The sequence below is a fragment of the Ursus maritimus genome, unplaced genomic scaffold, assembly GCF_017311325.1.
Source record: "Ursus maritimus isolate PB19 unplaced genomic scaffold, ASM1731132v1 scaffold_23, whole genome shotgun sequence".
Taxonomy (NCBI): domain Eukaryota; kingdom Metazoa; phylum Chordata; class Mammalia; order Carnivora; family Ursidae; genus Ursus; species Ursus maritimus.
Window position 1 is genome coordinate 37,505,379 of NW_024424786.1, and position 21,058 is coordinate 37,526,436.

General features: G+C 50.4%; 1 protein-coding gene across 1 annotated transcript; it reads right to left on the reverse strand.

Moving 5' to 3' along the window:
* Positions 1-1,165: 1,165 nt before the first annotated feature.
* Positions 1,166-17,566, reverse strand: FADS1 (fatty acid desaturase 1). Its single transcript, XM_040638767.1, has 13 exons — positions 17,536-17,566; positions 15,055-15,587; positions 12,963-13,073; positions 11,989-12,186; positions 11,208-11,309; positions 10,974-11,102; positions 7,435-7,495; positions 5,964-6,040; positions 4,775-4,872; positions 4,476-4,572; positions 4,128-4,207; positions 3,893-4,018; positions 1,166-3,536 (listed from the first exon to the last, which is right to left on the reverse strand). Exons 1-13 carry the CDS (start codon positions 17,564-17,566, stop codon positions 3,485-3,487), a joined length of 1,695 nt encoding a protein of 564 aa, XP_040494701.1. The 3' UTR covers positions 1,166-3,484.
* Between the last annotated feature and the right edge of the window lie 3,492 nt (positions 17,567-21,058).

A 21,058-nucleotide genomic window follows, 5' to 3' on the forward strand; every position in this document is an offset into this window, starting at 1 on the left:
CAAAATTGCTAACGGGGTAACCTATTTTTCAAGTGAAATCTTGTGTGGAACCTCAGGATATGAGCTTCTCTGGTTGAAGCAGGAGTGGGACATAGTCTCCCCAGCAGTGCCCTCGTACCTAGGGAACTCCCACTGGTGTAGACAGAAAGTTCTATTCGAGGGCAGGGATTTTGGTTGTGTTCACTGCTGTATCCATTAGTTGAATGGAACGGGTTTTCTCAGATTGGCCCAAGCCACACTACTTTTGGGAGTGCCAAGTAATCTGATTCTAAGTCTGTGGTAATGATGATGGGGCCCAGAGGCGGAAAGATGTCTTAGGGAGTGATGGCCTCAGTGCTGTAGTTCTAGTTAAGGGCTCGTACCCTGTGGTAGTCAGACATGTAGAGTGGTTTTCTTCTGGTTTTTTATTTTTTAAAAGATTTTATTTCGGAGAGAGTGGGCGTGTGTGTAGGAGCAAGGTGGAGGAGGGCAGAGGGAGAAGCAGACTGCTTACTGGGCATGGAGTCTGACCTGGGGGTCAATCCCAGGACTTGGATCATGACCTGACCTGAGCCAAAGGCAGATGTTTAACCAACTGAATCACCCAGGCGCCCCTCCTCTTGTTTTTTTCCAATTGAGTTTTTTCTAGTTTATTAACCACTCACAGCACACTGCAGGGAAAACCAGTTCTGCAAATTTTTACCTAGCATGTTCTAATGTTCTTGCTCAAAGGGAGCTGTTGTAGCAGGACTGAGGTTAAAAAGGCATTGCTTTGCAATCCTGCTCTGAAACATTGCGCCTGCAGGGAAAGATTCAGGCAAAACAAGAGACTTCTAGGGACTACCTGCATGGAGACTAGAAACAAGGTCAAAAGGGTGAGGGTATTGCCTCCTGATAGGAGACGCATGCACACCTGGCTAGCGTATCCGGGCAGTCTAGCACTTGAACATATGGGGGTCATGAGAAGGGGTTGGCTTTCCTTTTCCTTGCTGTAGTCTGCCTGTGCCTTGGTATTCTTTTGGAGGATCCTTATGTTCCTCTGCCCAAAGGCTTTGTGCAAAGGAGAGTCTATTAGGGAACTCAAAAAGTCAGAAAGTTCCAGCCATAGAGGTAGGTGGTAACTTACAGCACAAGCACGGGGAGTCCCATCAACCTGTGCAGAAGAAAATCGTGGATTACAAGTGAATAGCCTTCGTTTGGTCGAAATTAACTTTATTTTTCAGCTTTACCTCACCTGGATTTGGTAATAAAATTGGCACACACAAAAAGGATACAGATGTGGGGCCTAATTAAAGAAAGTGCTTCCAGTAAAGTGGTGGGAAGATGAGAGTAACAAAGGTAAACATGTAGGTTGGGATTCTAAAACACAGAGTTCAAATACTAGTTTTGCCACAATCTGTGAATGGAGGTGACTTGTCCTCTTTAAGCTTGTTTTCTCATGTCCTTGCTTGGATTTGAAATCACTCATCACACTGTTGAAACAGTCTGAGCCATTTTGTCACTGGCGTGTCCCTCTGTGGCCTTGCGAGACCGCACTGGTCTAGGTTGAGGAGAGAAGGCCACAGTGGTTGAAGTGCTTTGAGGACTTGGACGTGGCTCAGTAAGCCTTGCTGGGTTTGCTCAGATTGGCAGCCAGATGGCTTGACAGGCTGGTGATAGGACACCTAAACCCTGGGTAGTAGGGACCAGAGTGATGGGGCAGGATCAGCATCTATTCTGGAGTGAAAGAAGAACTTTTCAATCCTGTTTCTAGTCTTTCTACCCAGGCTGTTTCAAACCAGGTTCGGCCCAAATGGAGAAGAGCCGAAATCTTCTGCCACCTGTCCGGCCCTGTCGTTGTTGTCTCTTTAATCTTTGTTTTTGACAAACCTCTGAGTCATTCCAACAGCCTTTCCACAGGTGGTACTTCTAATCCCATCGCAGCTCGCTTTCAGAAGACCTTCATTCTCTCCTACAACTAAATGTGGACTCTCCTACGGCTCTGCTTTTTCCTTCTAGTTTGAGTTTCCTCCTCTCCATTTCCAAAATGCTCAGTATGCTTAGAGTAGGTGCTGTTGAACCGGCAAATCCCCCCTCACCTGCGCAGGAAGGCTGTGGCTGTGCGGAAGGCCGGAAGGCCATGGGGTGAGAAGAGGGTGTGAATGCTGATGACAAGCCCTGGGGGTTAAGGCAAGACTCCTGGGCACATTCCTTTGTTTGCTTTAGAGATGGAGATTTTTTTAAAAACTGTATTTCAGTATTAGACGGATAGGCTTTGTAAGAGATTATCCTAAATTCCTACCTGGTGTCCGGCTGAGAAGATGCTTGAAGAGTTGATAGTTCACAAACTGTGTTTTTATCTTCCTATCTCTGGTTTAGAACTATGAAGTGATAATATTTAATTCACTGCTCCTACTCAGAAGTAATACTGTAACATCATTTAGGTTGTAGAAAATTTCTTAACAACCCCTGTATTCTTTAGGACTGAATTTTGTGTTTTCCTCATGACTGGTAATTCAGGGTCTCCCAATGTGGTCACTTGTGCTATTTTGTTAAACTTGGAATTACAGGTAGGAAGACAAAGGGAAACCACTGGGAACCCCCATTTGTTTCTAGGGAGGAGAACATGAAGTTGCCCCATCTGTTTGCTTGTTTGTGGATGAAGAATCAAGAAGTGGACTCTCCATCCTAGCAATGTCTTGTTCCTTGGGTGGTGGTGGTTACAAGAGGTGATCCCAAGGTGAACGGGATTTTGAATAGCCAGTTAACTCTCCTTGCTGTTTTGGCAAGACCTAGGACCTAATGCTCCCTGGGTGCCCTGGATGGAACATAAGCTCAAAATTGATAATGCCAGGATCCTTCAAAGTCAGATGTCTCCAGCACGACAGTCCTGGCTTTGCTCTGCCTGCTTCTACAAGTGGGAAAATTGCTTCTCCAGGAACCTAGGTCCTGCCTAGCCCTAGAGTGAGCAGAGCCTCCCAGGCAGTGCACTATGCCAGGCCTCAAATCTAAATCTTGCTCAGAAGGTTCAGCCACTCTATCTCCTCAGATAGTAGAGAGTGGAGAAGGCACTGAGAGGCCGACCAGGAGATGGGCTCACCCCATTCCTGGCTAGAATTTTAATGCTAAATTTCTTACTGATTTTTGGGCTTAGTAGTCCTTCCTCCCTATTCTTCCAACACCCTCTGACTCCCTCTTTGCTCACCAAGCATCAGTATCTGCCAAACTAAAAAAAGGAAAGTAAACTCACATCTCTGCCCCAATAGCTCCATCCCTCCCCTCCAGGGGGCATGCATGTCCCCCTAGCCCTTTGGGTCTTAGGTCTGTGCCTAGAAGATGAAGGGGAGGGGTTTGAATTGAGCCTTTATCTCCTCAAACCCACCCCCTCTGAATATCATAATTATAGTGGCATTGTCCCTCAAGCTCCCCTCTGCTTTGGTGCCAGAAACTCCTCTTCCAGATGGGCTGGTATTATTAGTGAAGACAGGCATCTCTTCCAGATTGGGGGGGTGGGGGGTTGCTGTTGTTACTGGTGAAGATAGGCATCTAGCCAGAGCTGCCCAGACTCCTTCAGTGAACTGTGGGGGCAAGATGGGAGCAGGAAGTGAGTGAGAGAGGGCGAGCAGAACCAGGCCCAAAAGCCAAACCACCCTACAGACTTAGAGGAGTGAGGTTTTTACGGAAGAATGGAGGCCGATCTCCACAGCATACAGCCCCTTTCCTCCCTTTGCTTCTGAGAAATAGCTTGGGCCATGGCACTGGGAAAAAGGCCTGACGTGGCCGCAAGACCAGTAGAGCACCCTGCCTTTGTCTTGGTGGCCTCTATTCCGGAGGACTGGGAAACCTGCCTGTTGCTCCCACCCCACACATCACCAACCCCATTGCCTGCCCTCTTCCCACCCTACCAGCCATCTTCCGAGGCTCAGGTACTCACTAGACGATGTCGGCGAAGGCTGAGAGCAGGGGCTTGGACTGGTACTCTATGCCATACTTGGCACACAGGGACTGCACCAGGGGAGCCACTTTATGGTAATTGTGTCGAGGCATTGTGGGGAAAAGACTTCAGGGAGAATGGGACAGTCAGTGGCTCCTACTCCGCTGTTTCCACCTCCCCGCTTTCCCCACAGACACCCTCCCAAGGACCCTGCTTCTCAGGTCTCCCTACTTACTGGTGCTCAATCTGGAAGTTGAGATGTCCACTGAACCAGTCATTGAAGGCAGACTTGTGGACATTGCATGTTGCGTGGAGCTGGAGGAAGAGGGCAGGGAAGAGTGTGGCTCTGGGTGCCAGATGGAAAGGCCAACCCAGCCTTCTCCAGGCAAAGCTGGCTAAGAGGAAGGGGTGTGGGACAGTTCCTGGTGGTCCACATGGTGGCAGGAGAGAAGCTTCAAGCTAATGAGGCAGTGCTGTTTGGGGACTTTTGTTGTTACTGCCCCCACCCCCTAGCCTGCATGGGCCCACCCACCTTTTTCATTAGTTGGGTTATCCCCAGGTCTTCCAAGTGACCGTCCCTTACCTGGATGGAGACCCAGTCCATGTTCCGGTCACGATCAATGTGCATGGGGATATGGTTCATCTGTGTGACCCATACAAACCAGTGGCTTTCCAGGAACCTGGTGAATATGGCACACAGACAAAAACAGTACAAGTTAGAGTTCTTCTCCCTCAGATAACAGCTCTGGCCTGGCCATCTTCCCAAGCCAACACCTGAGACACCCCCTGCCGCCTAAAGCCCCAGCACAGCCCCCAGACCAGACTCGTTATTCCTGAACATCTGCTCTTCTTTGCTATCCCTCCTTCCCCATCAAATACTACCTGACCACGAAGAAAAGGCCCAGGATGCCTTTCAGTCCCAACAACGGCTGGTAGGTGAGGAAGAGGCGGATGTAGAAGGTGATCATCCAGGCCAAGTCCTGCATTGAGAGGTAGAGAGCATGACGACTGGCACAAAAGCACTTCTTCCTCTTCCTTCCGTTTCACCTATTGGCATGGTACAGCCCCTCTGCCAGGGACCCAGACTGGAACACTTTGTCACCGGCGGCTTCTCTTCGTTGCCCAGTCCCGCAGTATCTTGTGCCACCACTCCTTCCTTCCGTTCCTGGTGGCAGCCCCCAGTCTTCCTTGACTGTTTCCTTCATGGGTGCCAAGGCCTCCAGGGTCTCCCTGCCTCCAGCTCCTCCCAACCCATAGAAGTTCTTTATCCATAAAGGGGATGCTCATGCTGCCAGAGGAATCTTCCAGGACAGTGGCTCGGTCTGTGCCAGGGCCCTGATCACACCACAGTTCTCCCGTGCCACGAGTCCACAACCTGTCCAAGTGGCCACAATTGCCCCTCCCTTCCCAGCTTCCCTGCTCAGAGTCCATCCTCCCCCCACCCCACCTCTGCCCATCCGCCAAGGGCAGCTACAAAAGTGACTTCACAAAGCGTTTTCTGATACCTCTCATCCACCCAGAGGCAGGCAGGGCCATTTTGGAATCCCAGAACCTTCTGCATCTACCTCTTCCCCACCCCAAAGCCTGGCTCCTGCCTTTATGCCAAGCACAAGAGCCTCAGGAGGGACTAGCTGAATGAAATAGGCCACTGGTGGGGGTGGTGCGCACCTGGGGGCCTCGACAGTTGAGCATCCAACTCTTGGTTTTGGCTCAGGTCATGATCTCAGGGTCGTGGGACTGAGCCTGGCACTCTGTGCTCAGCACCAAGTCTACTTGAGAGATTCTCTCCCTCTGCCCTTTCCCCTGCCTGTGCACGCGTGCGTGCTTACTCTTTCTCTCATAAATAATGAATGAATAAATAAATAGAAAGAAATAGGGCATTGGGAGTCAGGCTGTCTGCTGAGTCCAGATCATCCCATCTGGAGACAAGGAAGGTCTATATTCAGTTTTATTAACTTTGCTCTAAATTAGGCCTGGAGGAAATCTCAGCCTTCCTCTGGAGAACCCCCATTCCCCTCCCTCAGGATTCTGAAGACAAAGGATATGGGAGTTGGGGGCCATGGATACTCACCACCCACTTCTTCCGATGGATAGCAAAATAGAAAATATACCACTGGAAGTAGAGAGGCAGCAAGGCTGGGGGCCCAACTGCGAAGGAAATGGAGACAGGGAGGGGGTGTGAGCAGCATGAGGGCAGTTCAGTGCCTGAGAGGTGGCCTCTGGCATGGGGCTGCCCCCCGCCATCTCTTCCCGTGGCCCCTTCCAAGCTGCCTTGGCATTCCTCACTCCACTGGAAGCGGCAGGCACCGAAGGTGGGCATGAATGCAAGTCTGAAGAAGGCTAAAGCTCCCAAGAGGCTGCAAGGAGGGTGAGGGTGGGAGTGGCAGTCTTTTCCCACGGAAGAAGGCAGCTGGGCAAACTCGAGCTCCGCACATGGAACCTGCTTTGCTGCCGTGCCTTTAGAAGGGTACTGCTAATGCTCCCTGTGTTCCCTGGCCGCAGGCCTGCCCCTGCCTGTCCTTGCAGTCCCCTGCCCTGTGTTCCTGGTGGCTCCGCCATGCAGATGAAGGGAAAGGAACAGGAAAGTCTGTGTGGGCTGGGGGGGGGGGGGGGTGCTGCTGATGCTTCATACGCTGAAAGCTTACTTCTTCGGACTAGGGAAGTAAGCTTGTACCGCCCAACCTGAAGCCCTGAAGGGCAGGTATGGGAAGGGGCGGAGGGGCTTCTCTGAAAACTGGTAGTTGAAGAAGTGGTCCCGTCCTAATGCTGTCCCATTTCCTTTTCTGTATCCCTTCTCTGCAGGGCCCTGATGCTCCTATAACCCCCTGCATGACCGTGCTCACCTGTGGCTCCTCTGTCCTGATGTGCCACGGATTCTAAAATTCTTCCAGACATTTCTGCTCTACCCTTCTACCCCATCCCCCTTTCTCCAGTAATGATGGTTCATAATACGCAGTTAGCATAAATTCCTTTGAACTAAAATGGGATCAGTGGAATCCTCCTTTCCAAATTTTTAGGAATTAGAAAACTCAAATTTTAGGCATTATGAAGATTTTAAAAGCAAGGAATATACAGTAGTTTCCAGAGAGAGCTTAAGACAACCACAGAAATGTCCTCCTTTTCAGCTCTAACAGCCTCTCCACTTCCTTTTTGAGTCCAGTCCTCCCACAGCCATGTCTGCCTTTACCCCCCTGGGTGTGGGACGGCCCCACATAGTCATCTTGGCCCAAGTCCGTTTCCCAAGGTTTATGGTATAATCAAGATGCACCTGAGCGCTAAGTGCTCTTGTGGAAGCCAGGGTGGAACCAGAGGAACTCGTTTGCCCCCGATACACATGACCCTTGACCAAACATTAGCCTATTAAATTTTGCTCAGTGGAGATGGTAGTCTGCTCCCGTGCAGGGAGTAACCAGTCGGAGACAGGGTACTTCCTCCAGCCTTTACTTAAAATACCATAATCCTTCAGAAAGTCACTTCTTCCTCACATCCCTTCCACACCCCCATCCCCAGAGAGTCCCCCTGTGCTGGATGAGGACACTCACTCAGGAAGAAGTATTTGTGCTGGTGGTTGTATGGCATGTACTTTTTCTTCCGTTTCCCAAGCTGTGAAGAAAAGCAAACACAAGTCAATACCACAGACCAGTCAGCCCCTTCCCCTCCCGCTGTGACCTTGGCTTTTCCCAGCTCAGGAGTTGAGGCCTACTCAAGGGGCTGTCAGCTGAGCTCGTTGGTGCTGTCAGAATGCTCCAGCAGGCCTGGCCTTACCTCTAGCACCCGGCACATGAAGGCCTGGGCAGTGATTGGCCAGCTGCGTGCACCGTGGCATACAGCTCCGTGGCCCCTGCCCACGCGAGGTCTGAGCACAGTAGTGTGCAGGTCCTCAGAACTGCTCGTGTTCATCCAAAGACACCTCGGGGTTCCAGGCCCCTCCGCATCCTCCCCCTTTTTCCCCATCTAGTACTTTTTTTTTTTTTTTTTAAGATTTATTTTCTTATTTTAGAGAGTGGGGACGGGGGAGAGGGAGAGAATCCCAAGCAGACTCCCCACCGAGCACAGAGCCTGACTGGGGGCTTGATCCCAGGACCCCGAGGTCATGACCTGAGCTGAAATCAAGAGTCAGACACTTGAGCCACTGAGGCACCCCATCCATCTGGTACTTTTTGGACCATAGACAACCATTCATACCCTTACAGAGGCCAGTATTCCCTCTACATCCATCCATCCAGACCCTCTTTTGGTCTCTTGACTACAACATGAACTTTATAAAATCCCTTGAATGCTAAGTGAAGTTTGGCAAATATCTGCGGGAAGGAACAGAACAACTTGGCAATCTGAAGATTCTGGCACAGCTTTTCCCGAGGGTAGTGATTATTTTGTAAGCCCGGCTGCTGAAGAGACGGGCCAATGCTGTCAGGTCAGGTAGCCTGAACGCCTAGCGTGGCCGCACAAAATCATGACAGCAAAGCTCTGCTGTCTCTCCTGATGGCTCCTTCTGCCCCTCTTGCCCCAGTTAGTTCTGGCAACTGGAGAGCCCAGAGCACAGGAGGCACTCAACTGCCTAGTAGAATGCCAGCTCCTCTCTCTTCTGTGCATCCCCCCGCTGTTTTTGACAATAACATTTATTATTATTTATTGAGAGCTTATTGCCTGTGCAAGGCATTTCTGCTAAATGAAGCATTCTTTCTTTATTAACTGATTCAATTCAACAAGTATTTACTGAGCACCTATTATGTTCCAGGCACTGTTTCAGGTGCTAAAGAGACAGAGGGGGAACAACACAAAAATTCCTACTCTCATGGAGCTTATAATTTGAGGGGAGGAAGTTGGTGACAAAACGTGTGAACGGAACTCAAGGTAATTACAGCTTAAAAACAGGAAAATAGGACAAAGTGTGGGAGGCAGTGTTTTGGCTCTGGTGGCCAGATATGGTCTCTCTGAGGTGTTGACATCTGAACTGAGATCTGAATGATAAGGAGCCAGCAAAGCAAAAATTCAGGGGAAGAGCATTTAATGCAGAGGGAACAGCTACTGCAAAAGCTCAGGCTGTTTATGGGACAGAAGGGGCAGTGCGGCTGGGGCAGTAAGCAACAGGGCAGAAGGGCCGATAGGCTGGAAAACTAGGGGAGGCCAGTTCACAGTGGACCTTAGAAGAGCCCTGGGAAGATCTTGGTAGGGAGCCTGGGTTTTATTCCATTGGTGATGGGAAGCCACTGGAGGGCTTTCAACAGGTGTAGCATGTTCGGCTTTGCACTTTGGAAGGCTCACTCTGCCTGCAGGAGGAGAGAATGACCTGCAGGGTGGAGGGAGAGTTGCAGGGAGACTAGTGAAGTGTTGGAGCAGGAATCAGGCTCCAAGATGGATGGGGTGGAGGATGGGAAGCAGTGGAGATGGGAGAAGTCAGTGGATTAGGGATGTTTTGGAGACAGTATTAACAAGGCCTGCTGATAAACTGGCTGCTGGGGTGAAGTTCACCCCATCCCTAGAAACATTAACCAAGGGGAAAACCAGAAGAGGAGCACCTGCCTTGTTGGTGGGGGTGAGCGGGAAGAACACTGGCCTATTTTGGAACTGCTATGGAAGGGAGCCCTAGCCACTGCTGCCTCTCTGAACGGCAATCAGATGCTATTATGATCCTAATCTCTGCCCTATTGTGTTTCAACTCTTGGACAGAGCCAGAAAGTTTGTATTTAGGGTGAGGTCCCCTGCATTTTCTTGTTCTCCAGGGGACTCGGGAGGCCGGGAGGCGCTAAGGTGGATGCCCCGGGGCCAGCATGGGGATCAGCACCCAGAGGGGCTGAAGCAAAGGCCAAGCAGCCTGCAGCCAAGACATTTCTAACAGGCAGCCCATCCTCAGGCTCATAACCAGACAGAAAAGTGCCTATTGATCCGAGATTACTTTCTGTTTTTAGTGTCTGCCAATGGGAGTTTCTTGAAAACCCTAGTACCAAGAAGCAATAAAGGCAGTGGTGAGAAAGTTCTCTTCCACTTAAACTCCCACTTTTTTTTTTTTTCAACTGTCTATAGTGATAGTAGAAGTGCTACCAAGAGCTCTGTGCTCTGCCTAACAAATCACCCACACGGGTGGGGCCAGGGCTGATTCATCATCCGCACACTGTTGACCGTAACACAGTGTTGGACGTGCAGCAAGCCAAGTCCTTGCTTAGGAGGTAGAAAAATTAGGACATTATGGACAGGCGGGGCATAAACCTCAAACAAAGGGCTCCTGGTGCCAGGACAGGCAATGCTGTAAAAGCCTTTCCATGGAGTCCTTCTCCTGGCCAGAGGGGGAGGACAGCCAGGCTGCCTTCTACTCACTCATGCCTGGAATGGAATGGTCCTGAACAGCTGAATTCTTGGCATGCTGAAGTATCCTACAGTGGGGGGGGGGGGGGGATCTGGCAGGACTCTGACTGCAGCCTGGAGCCTTGGCACAAAGGGTGTTAAAGTAACTTTACAAACAGCTCTGCTGGCCGTTCAAAGCCTCCTGTTGCCTTATGTTCACTTAGCTCTCCAGATCTCCACCCTCACGCACTCATCCTTAGCAGCTGCATCACCCTTTTTGCTCATAACCTCAAGTGATAACTCAAACCCAACACTGACCAGCCTGGAAGTCAGGCCGGGGTCAGATGGGTGGGAAGAATTACTCAGCGAATGAGTGTTCCAGGCACTGGGCATCAAAGAAGAGTAAGACAGTCCAGCCCTTGATGGGGAAGACTGCACACAGTAGGATATCAAAGTTGTGGGGGGCAGGTGACTGCCTGGGGTAGGAATGTCTAAAAAGCATCCCCAAGGAGAACCATAATTTGGTTTACAGAGATTTGCACAGTAATCTGGTCATCATTTGTATCGTTTGCAGCACAAGGTGCCTTTACGCAGGAAGTATTGGCTTGCACTTACCAGGGAGAACAGGTAATTCTGTCCTGGACAGCTTATTTACTGCCTGTTGCCTCCCATGACTGCCAGTGAGCCAGCCTGGCCCCAGTCTCACGCACACTGCCAGCATTTGAGCATTTTCCCCAGAGCCCTCTCTTCTGGCTGGCTCCCATTCTCCCAAGACCTTTCCACTGATATTTCTGCTCACCTCCACAGAGAGGATCTTCCCCAAGGCAAAGAAGAGGGGGTGCATGTTGATGTCTGGGTCTTTGCCGAAACAGTTGGGTTTGGCATGGTGCTGGAAGTGCATGTGGTTCCACCAACTGGCAGGGGCCCCCTACAGAAAAGCAGGGACATGAGTATGAAAACCTAGCATTCCCCCACCCCCCAAGGAAACCCTTCATTGACTGGAGTTTCAAGAGCCCCTCCCTAGCCCATTTACCTTCAGGTGGCCAATCACGAAATGATGTAGCAGGTGGTTCCAGGTAGAGGTGCTGAAGACAGACAAGTGCCCAAAGTCATGCTGTAGCCAGCCGGCCTGGGCCTGAGTGAGAAAGGTTAGCGCTGAGAGCAGCCCGCCAGCTCAGGCTCCCTCTCAATGACCTCAGTGGCTCCTCTGCCTCACCCCCTTCCTTCGTCTGCCTAGCCCTGCGATTGCCGCAGTACCTCGAGCATGTCAGGAAAGGAGTCAGGAAGCCTGGGTCCTAACTCTGGCTCTGCCGCTAACTCATGCGAGAGTTGGGGCAAATCACTCTCCTTTCCCTGTTCTTCAGTTTCCCTAGGAGAGTTCCGATAGAACTCTCTGGAGTTCTAAGACTTATGATGGAGTGAATATCCAGACTACAGAAAAAGACAGAGTGACAAACTCAAGAGGGAGTAGCAGGCTTGGCAAATGGGTTCTGATATTAGGACCCAAGCCTTCTTAGCAGGTTAGGCAATGTGGTGGTGAGGAGAAAGCCAAGCTTTTCTGAGAAATCAGAATCTTGGTTCTTCGCACATTGGGCTACACTTGGATGAACAGAATGAAGGTGCACACGTGGCTAAGGAGCAGGTAAAAGGCACAGAGGGTAAAATGTCTTTGTGCACTAACTCTCCCCCACATCCTCAGAGCTGCCCCGGTCATAGGGCCGGGCTCCTGGGCCTTCTGAGGCATACAAAGAGCTTTCCCAAGGATACAAGGATGCTAAGCACGGCTGTGCTCTTGACTAGCCAAGAGCTCTCACTTGAACCGTGCTGAGCAGCACTGCACAGAGGAGGAATGGCACAAGGGACGTCCCAAAGACCCAAAGAGTGAGCCAGGCAGCAACGTCCAGCAGCAGGATGTGCAGTAGGTGCAACAGGAAGAAGACATGGTTGGCCTTCATGAGCCCCATCCGCTCCACTGTGGCCCGCAGCTCTCGGAACTCATCAATCAGCTCTTTCTGTGGAAGAGTAGAGAAGGAGGGGCTGTTATTCTTCCCAGCTGTAACCCAACACTGCTGGAGACAAGGGCCCTCTTAGGCCCCCACCCCCAGATAGCTGTGTTCCGGATGTCCATAATCCTAGTCAATCTACCACAGCACTGAGGAAAGATGACAGGTGCTGTGGGATCATGCCTAAGAGCATGTGGTCTTTGGAGTTAAACAGGCTTGATTCAAGCCCCTGCTCTGCCATTTACTAACTGTGTGATTCTTGGCCACGTGGCTCACCCTCTCTGAGCCTCAGTTTTCTCTTCTGTAAATGTGTGAGGGATATATGGGGTTATGGCGACACAGAGTAGTGCTTAATAGGTCTTGATGAGGGTAGTGGTGGTGGTGGTGGTGGTGGTGGTAGTGGTAGCCTTGTGAGAGCCACAGGTTTCAAAGCCCTGATCCCTTATGCCTGTGTCCAGTGACTGTGGGAGAAACAGGGACCTCCAGATTTCACAAGAATATTGACTGTGGGAGCACCTGGGTGGCTCAGTCGGTTAAGTGTCTGCCTTCAGCTCAGGTCATGGTCCCAGAGTCCCAGGATCGGGCCCTGCATCAGGCTCCCTGCTCATCAGGGAATCTACTTCTCTCTCTGCCCCTCATCCCACTATGCTCTCTCTCTCTCCCAAATAAATCTTAAACAAAAACAAAAACAAACAAAAAAAGGACTGACTGATCAACTGTGATGTTATCTAGGCCTTCCTTCTCCCCCCTGCCCTTCAACAACCAGTGTCTCCAAACAGTCTCACATTTTTAGTGGGCTCAAAGCTGGGCTGCTCTGGAGACAGTTCTCCAATCAGGAGAGAGTTCATATACTTCCTCACAAGGCCCTTGTTGATGTGGAATGCCATAAAGGGATCCTGCAAGGATAGGGAGAAGACAGAGCAGTTAGGAACCCAGCCCGGGCCCCCTGGGGCTCCTAGAGGGCTCACACCAGAGGCCATCCTCTTGATCCAGCAAGGAGGCTGTATCCAAGTATGAAGAGACACCACTTCCCTCCAGTCAGCTGCCCATTGAGGATGCTTAGATCTTTCCCAGGTGTGCACAGCTCAGGAACACCCAGCATGTGTTCTAGTGAAAAGGGCACCACAGCAAGGAATAGGAAGTGTGGGTAGGGGGACCACAGAAAGACCTCTTTGGTCTGGTCTGTCCTCTAGGCGTGTCTAGGGACAGCTTTTGCACAAGAATTTAAGAACTTGGTGAGAAACAACTAGAAGGGATGAATGGGGCTATAAGTCTTCTGTTTTTACCTAAGGGACTTTTAACAGACCCTTTCTGAGCCAGCGTTCTTCATAAAATGTGATTCCCTACCTCCGGACTGGGAACTTTTGCATTTCTCCCCCTTCTTTCTGCCGCTGTTCCTGGTAGGGTTCCATATTTCTCCTAAGACTCTGACTATCCCCTGACAGAGAGTGGCTAATTTTGGTTTTGCTAGGGGGAGTAGGTCAGGCGGCCCCAGGCTTTATCCGGAGGCGGTACTAGAGGTGGGAGCCGGGGCGGAGCCAGCGGCCGGTGGCACCACACATCTGGACCAATCGCTAACCCCGTTGCGGCAGGCCCCAGCCCCGGCCCCAAATCACACTGCGGGAAGACCCGGCGTGGCGCCTCCTTCGTCGGCGCATGCGCCAGCCCACGTCCTCGCTCTGCTCGGCAGTCCCCGCTTCCCAGTCGCTCGGGGTGACCACTGTAAGCTCAGGCCTTGCTTGCCCTTCCCCCCCCGCCCGGCCGCCTCACAGGGAGGGCCGGGTCCTCAGGCCAATACATCGATGCTCCGTTGCGACATAACGGGTACTCTCATGGGCCCGGGCACCCTTCCGGACCGCAAGGGTAGAGGGTAGGGACAGCGGAAGGGGTCATGCCGCTGGGCGAGGGCTGGGGAAAGATGAAGGAGGAGGGGACGCGGCGGAGCAGTCTACAGGGTCTCACGAGGTGATCGCCGGCTTTCCAATCATGGTAGGAGGCGCCGGTTGCCTTACCTCCAAGAGCAGTGGTCTAAAAGGGGAAGAGTGGGACTGGGGCTGGGTGGTGCGCTGACCCCCATAGCGAGGCTAGAAAGGATGCGAACCACAGCCCGGGAGTGCAAACAGCTGTCCGCTGCGGCGAATAGCTGGAGACCCCGCTGGCCTGCGGCCGAGTGACCTTCCACCATGATTAGGGTTTTCTCGTAAGTGTAAGCTGACGCAGGCTCCCCCACCTACTGCACGCCGCTCCATGACCCACTGTGCACCAGCAGTTGTTAGTCCTTTCCGGCCGGTGAGGCCTCTCCTTCACCCTGTACGGGGGTTCCCACGGCAGCGGGCACCAGGTGGCTTCCCGCCTCGGCCCTTATACCCGAGAAAGCTTCCCGCTCCCGCTCCCAAGCCGGCACGCACAGTCTCGACGTCCGCTTTTTCCCTTCCCACCCACCGGGACAGGTCGAGACTCCGTCTTCCTGCCACCGACCCCTCCTCCCTCGGCCTCAGCCGCACCGCGGTCCCCGGCACCCTGCATCCTGGCTTTCCTCCCGAGATTGTCCTGCTCTGGGGTCTGCCTACGTCTGGGGACCAAAGACGGGGCCACAGATGGAACGCACGCACAAGGGCTGCGCAGTCCTTTGTTTGTGTGGGCACGTTGCCGGCCTCCATCCCCACTCTCCTGATTGCAGTTTTCACAGCCATTCTCCTGCCCTTGCATCCCGTGCTAAGTCGTGGGCAACGGGTAATGCTCGGCGCCTGCTGGCTCTTCCCCCGAATTAGTTGGGAATTCGTCCATGAGTGCCAAACTTCCTGCCTCGCGCACTCAACCTCCGGCCGCAGCCACCCGGCCCCGCCCACTCCCTTGCCGCGGTAGGGCAGCGCTCACCGTAGCATCCTGCCCCGCGTAGTGGCTAATGACCCGGGAGCCCCCGGGGTGCCGGCGGTGGAACTCGCTGATGTTGTACACCTTCCGGTCGATCACTAGCCACCGCTCCTCGTGCCCGGAGCGCTGCGCCACCTCGTCCCACGTGAAGTAGCGCTGGGTCGGCGCCTGGGTAGGGGTCTCGGAGTCCATCTGGGAAGGGGCGATCAGGCGCGCGCTCCGGGCAGGTGGGGTAGCACGCGCCAGCTTTGCGTGCTCGGGGAATGGACCCGCTTGCGCGCGCCGGGTTTTCAGCACCCGCGGCGCGGACCGCGGAGCCCTGATGCGCGCGCTCCCATTGGTCGAGCCGCGTGGCGCGGGGAGCGAGCCCCCGCCTTCCCTCGGCGCCCGGCGGGGGAGGATTAGGGCGGGCGCGCTGCCTCGCGGGCTCGGCGGAGGGTTAGCCTCGGGGTTCAGTTTCCCTGACTCGCGGCTGTGGCTCCCGGGGGCCCCGTGGGCTGGATCGCAGTCTCTGCAGACGCTTCTGAGGGTCGAGGCTGCCCCAGGGGAATGGTCCTTAGGCCACGGGCGCCGATCCAAGGCAGATCCATATGATGAACCCTCGAGTCCTTGCGACTGCGCCCATCGTTGTGGGGCCTGAAATAACCGTGTGAGAACCCTCGGCGGTTACTTTGTGAGCGGCGTATTTATAGTTAATTGGGTTTGGAGCATGTTAATGCTTTATTTTGCCCAAAATAACGTTAAAAATGCCCCACAATTTTTGTACCCGTTTACTTTTTTTGTCTTAATTTTTGGTCTATTTTGAATTAACTGGGATCCTTAAATAAAAGGAAGTGGTCTTCAGCATCCCCTGACCTCAGGGGGGTTGTGTGTGGAGAGCCCGGGTCTTCAAGCTGAGGCGCCCTGGAGCCATAGGAGGTCTTTAAGTAGAGGGATTTGGGGCTCAAGAGGGAGTGAGGAAGCACCCAGAGGCTGGGGGTGCCGACCAAGAAGCTGTTGCAGTGTGAAGAGAGCCAGAGTTTACAGCTAAATTTTCGTTTATTTATTCAACAAGCACACTATAAAGCACTTACTATGTTCCAGGCACTGTTCTTAGTGTCTTACAAACATTAATTCCTGTAATTCTCACAACAACCCACTGAGGTAGAAACTAGTATTAACCTTACAGACAGAGGAGACCTTATGAGTTTTGTCACACAGCTAGTAAGTCGCAGGGCCGATATTCAAACCAGCCTGTGCTTTGAACCCCTAGGCTCTGCTGTCTCTCCTCTGAGGACACTAGTATTTGGGTACTTTGATGGGACTCTGCTGCCAAGAGAAAGGAAGCAGAGCCTTGTCCCAAGCACCGAGCTAGAGAGTCTGAGCTCCTAGGAATAAGGAGAGGGGCATACAGAACAGACTGGGAAAAGTATGGCTGGATTTCTGGTAGAAAAGGACCTTAATTTGTTCAATCCAAATATCTCGTTTTATAGATAAGAGAATTGAGTTTCAGAATGGGGGAAAGGACTTCCCCATTGTCTGAGAGGAAGCTCAGGTGTCCTGGCTTCTGGTTAAGATTCCAGAGCCCTTGGGGCGCCTGGGTGGCACAGCGGTTAAGCGTCTGCCTTCGGCTCAGGGCGTGATCCTGGTGTTATGGGATCGAGCCCCACATCAGGCTCCTCTGCTATGAGCCTGCTTCTTTCTCTCCCACTCCCCCTTCTTGTGTTCCCTCTCTAGCTGGCTGTCTCTTTGTCTGTCAAATAAATAAAATCTTAAAAAAAAAAATTAAAAATTCCGGAACCCTGCACCTTCTTCCCAAGTGATAGACAGCTGCCTCTCTGTATGCCAGTTTTCATTTTTAAAAAACAAACTTGCCTAGCAACTTGGCAGTTTGTAACCAGCTATAAAATGATTTGTACCCTTTGTTTTGTTTTTTAAAGATTTTATTTATTTATTTATTTGACAGAGAGAGAGAGAGAGAGAGAGGCACCAAGAGAGGGAACACAAGCAGGGGGAGCGGGAGAGGAAGAAGCAGTCTCCCAGCAGAGGAGCCTGATGAGGGGCTCAATCCCAGAACGCCAGGATCATGCCCTGAGCTGAAAGCAGACACTTAACGACTGAGCCACCCAGGCGCCCCTGATTTGTACTCTTTGATGAAGTAATTTCATTCTCGGAAAAGCGAGGAGTGGGAAACTACAAAGGTGTTTATTGCTAATTTAATAGTAAAGACTAGAGACAGCTACAAAGCCTGACAGAGAACCCTCAGGCTCACTGGGATATATTAGGGCAATGAGGAATTACAGAATGATTAAAAATGACCACGATGTGAATTATATTTATAGGTAGAAAGTACTTTGCAGTGAAAAGAGCAGAAGCCAGAGTAGTATGTACTCACTGATTAAACATATGTAAGAATCGCATAGGTGTTAAATAACAAGAGACTCTGTCACGGTTAAAACATTTCACAGTTTAACATTATTTTTCTGTAAAGTTGCTTCATCTCACTGAAGAAGGAGAAGGAGCTTGCTGCAACCATTATGCCTGTAGTGAGGTCTCTTATACTTCTAGTGGGAATGTAAATTGATGCGACTTTCTGGAAAGCTAGTTTGGCAACTTTATTTAGAACCTTAGAAATGTTTCTAATAATTTCCTGTTTCGGGATATAGCCCAAGGAAATTCTTTTCCCCCTTGTGCTGTGCTTTTTATTCCCAGGACTTAGGCATTCCATAACTTGAAGCCTATCTCCCCACTTGCCCTTTTGTCCATTTTACGCCCCCCTGCCCTGCCTCCTCCTCTCTGGCAACCACCAGTTTGTCCTCTTTATTTATAGGTCTGATTCTGCGCTAAGGAAAGCTTTTGGGAAAAATATTTATAACCAAAAAATACTCACTGAAGCAGTATTTATGATAGCAAAAAATGGCAACCACCTAAATGCCCATCAGTGCAATATTAAGCAGATGTTAAAAATAATGTGCTGAAATTTTACGGGCTGAGGAGATAATCATCGCTCTAGAAGAAGACTAGAAGGAAATGATAACTATTTCTGGATGAGTGGGACAAGGTCCCTTCTATTTTCTTTAATACTTTCTGAATTTTTTATGATGTGCTTGTATTACTTTTACCTTCAGAAAAAACATTTACTGTTTTAAAATGCCACTTGCAGGATGATTCTGATTAACCCCACCTTCCTGAAACCATTCATCAAGTGTTTGTTAACTTTTATGGAGTGTCTGCTCTTTGTCAGTTAGTTTAATAGGTGCTGGGAATACAAAGTCCAATATCAAATGGGTCATACCTAGTTTAAGGCCACTGGAGAAGAAAGACAAATTCGTGATTAGAGGTGGAGAGGATAGGGGGCGCCTGGGTAGCGCAGTCGTTAAAGCGTCTGCCTTCGGCTCAGGGCGTGATCCCGGGCGTACCGGCATCGAGTCCCACATCGGGCTCCTCTGCTATGAGCCTGCTTCTTCCTCTCCCACTCCCCCTGCTGTGTTCCCTCTCTCGCTGGCTGTCTCTCTGTCACATAAATAAATAAAATCTTAAAAAAAAAAAAAAAAAAAAAAGAGGTGGAGAGGATAGATGCAAATACTCCTTTTTCTAATTCTCAACATTTAAGAAGTTTGTGTGACGTGGATTTGCCTTCGTGTTTTTTCCTTTGCAAATGCTCTTGTGCTGGTGCAGTGTTTTGGCTGCCTCCTTAACTAGATTATCATCAGGGACAGCGACTATAAATTCTGTTTCATTCTACCTGGTATATTCAGCGTACCCTAGTTTGGGGTTCGGTGTGGAATCAATACATTTGTTGAAATAACTGATCATTTCAGCCTGAAAAGAAATGCAGGTTAGCAGCCAGATAGGCCACCAGACAGATACCCTAGTGCCCTCTTGTTTCCCTGCGCTCCTACATACATAATCACGTAGATTGTAAAAAATCCATTCCCAGGCCTGACCCAGGGGCCAACTGGGCAATTCCTTTGCCTCTTGAGCTCTGCTGATCCCATTAACTTGCCTTATCCAGGAAATGAATCCTATGCGTATTTCTGGATTGGGACTTATGAATACTCCTCTAACTATTGCGGCTAAAATTACTAAGGGAATGGAGAAATCAGCCGAAGACCCTAATACCAGTTCTCATCAGATCATGTTTCCGTAACGGGACTGCAAAAGGCCATTGGAACAACCTGAGATGTGAGTTCAGATTCTGATGTCAAGAATTGCAGATGTCATAGACAATGGACTGAATCCTTCACAAAGTCAACAAGTAGAGGAGGAAGAGTGTTGGCGGTGCTTGGCTTCTGCCACAGCCTGTTGTCATTTTGACGGTGCCTCAGACCATTACAGATCAAAGCCATCCTCTTCGTGGCTGGGCTGCTGTGAAATTAGGTAATTCGTGGGGACACAGTGAATACAATACCTTACTCACATTAGATGTTAAGGTGAACTGAAATCAGTCCTTGTGTTGCGAAAAATCATTTGTAATAGCGCTCTAAGTTATGTCAAGTATTATATTAGTAAAGAGTAATCATGATACATAGGGCTAGACCTAAAGACAAAGAGTCTCAAGATCACGCTCTTATTAGAGGCACAGGGATGACTAGAAAGAGTATTCTTTCGGTTTACCATATTCTAAGAACACGGGAGTTGGGGGGCAAGGGGCCCATGGAGGATGAACTCACGGAACTTTCTTCATGGGATCTTATGACTGTCTAGAGTATAAGCACCTTACAGACAGGTATGTTAAACCCACTGTTTTATAGATACAGTGATTGAGATCCAAAGAGTTGCAGCCAAACACAAAAAATAGGAGATCTCGAGCTGGAATTTACCCCTAGACCTAATTATAACTTTAGTTCCTAAATGGTAGGTTCAGTGAATGTGTTTGATATAAAGCCACCCTGGTTCAGAGAAGATGTGGCAGGGTCAGCCTGCGTTGTCCTTGCTTGGCTGGGGCTCGTTCTACCTCACAGGCCCTCAGGCTTGCCTTTGTGAAATGGGAGAATTCAGGTCTAAACTGGTAGGCCCCATACCTTCAGATTTCCCCCAGGGAATTGGTCTACACTGCCCCGGGCTAGCCTTTTAATGCCACACTTTACAGTACAAAGGATCTCTATTTAAAAGTAAAAGAATAGGACTGCCTGGGTGGCTCAGCTGGTTAAGCATCTGCCTTTGGCTCAGGTCTTGATCCCGGTTCTTGGAATCAAGTCCAGCATTGGGCTCCCTGCTCAGCGGGGAGCCTGCTTCTCCCTTTCCCTCCACTGCTGCTCTCTCTCTCTCTGTCAAATAAACAAATAAATAAATAAAATCTTTAAAATAAAAGAGAAAGGCTAAGCTTAGAATCATTATGATGATTGTCCGGGGCAGGGTAGCAAGGCATCATATACATACACCGGAATATATTTAGTCTTTTCCCTATTACTGGACATTAGTTTAGAAGTTGTGGCTTGTATAAATACTCGAGCGATGAACTTTTGTTTAAAAACCTAAGGTATTTGTTTATGTGATGAGCGTCAGGATAAGTTCCATGTGCAATTAGTAGATCACATGATAAAGAACATTTTAAGGCTCTTCCTATTGTCAGATGGTTTGTCAGCAAAGGCTGTTTATCGAGAACTTACTACGTGTTCTTTAGTTTCGCTGCTGCTGTCATCCACAGAACAGGAAAGGCACTGCTGTCTGGCGAGCTGCCTCCCCACCAATCCTGTGAGCTCCTGATGTATAGGAATGAAGTACGACCAACCTGGTCTCCCCCGGGAGTCTCCCAACCCCCTCACCATCTATCCGAATAATGGTAATATCAAACTATAATCCAATTTTGTTCTAAATGCATTTCCGAGTTAGACAAGAATCCATTAAGTTCCAATAGGATGTAGCCAGGAAGGGAGGCAAAGGTAGAATAGAAAAGATAAAGATTGCTGTTGGAAAGACCTCAGACCTCGTCCCCCACTCCACCTACTGCTGTGTAATGTTGGACGTCATGTCAGCCTCTCTGGTCTTGAGATTCCTTGTCTAAAGTGAAGAAGCCAGATGCCTT

Coding starts and splice junctions, on each gene's coding strand:
- FADS1 (XM_040638767.1), bottom strand. CDS start 17,566: ATGGTTGCAGCAAGCTCCTTCTCCTTCTTCA. Junction 12,187..12,962: donor GCTTTGAGCCCACTAAAAAT/GTGAGACTGTTT, acceptor ACTCTTCCACAG/AAAGAGCTGATTGATGAGTT. Junction 11,310..11,988: donor TGCTGCTCAGCACGGTTCAA/GTGAGAGCTCTT, acceptor TTTCTCACTCAG/GCCCAGGCCGGCTGGCTACA.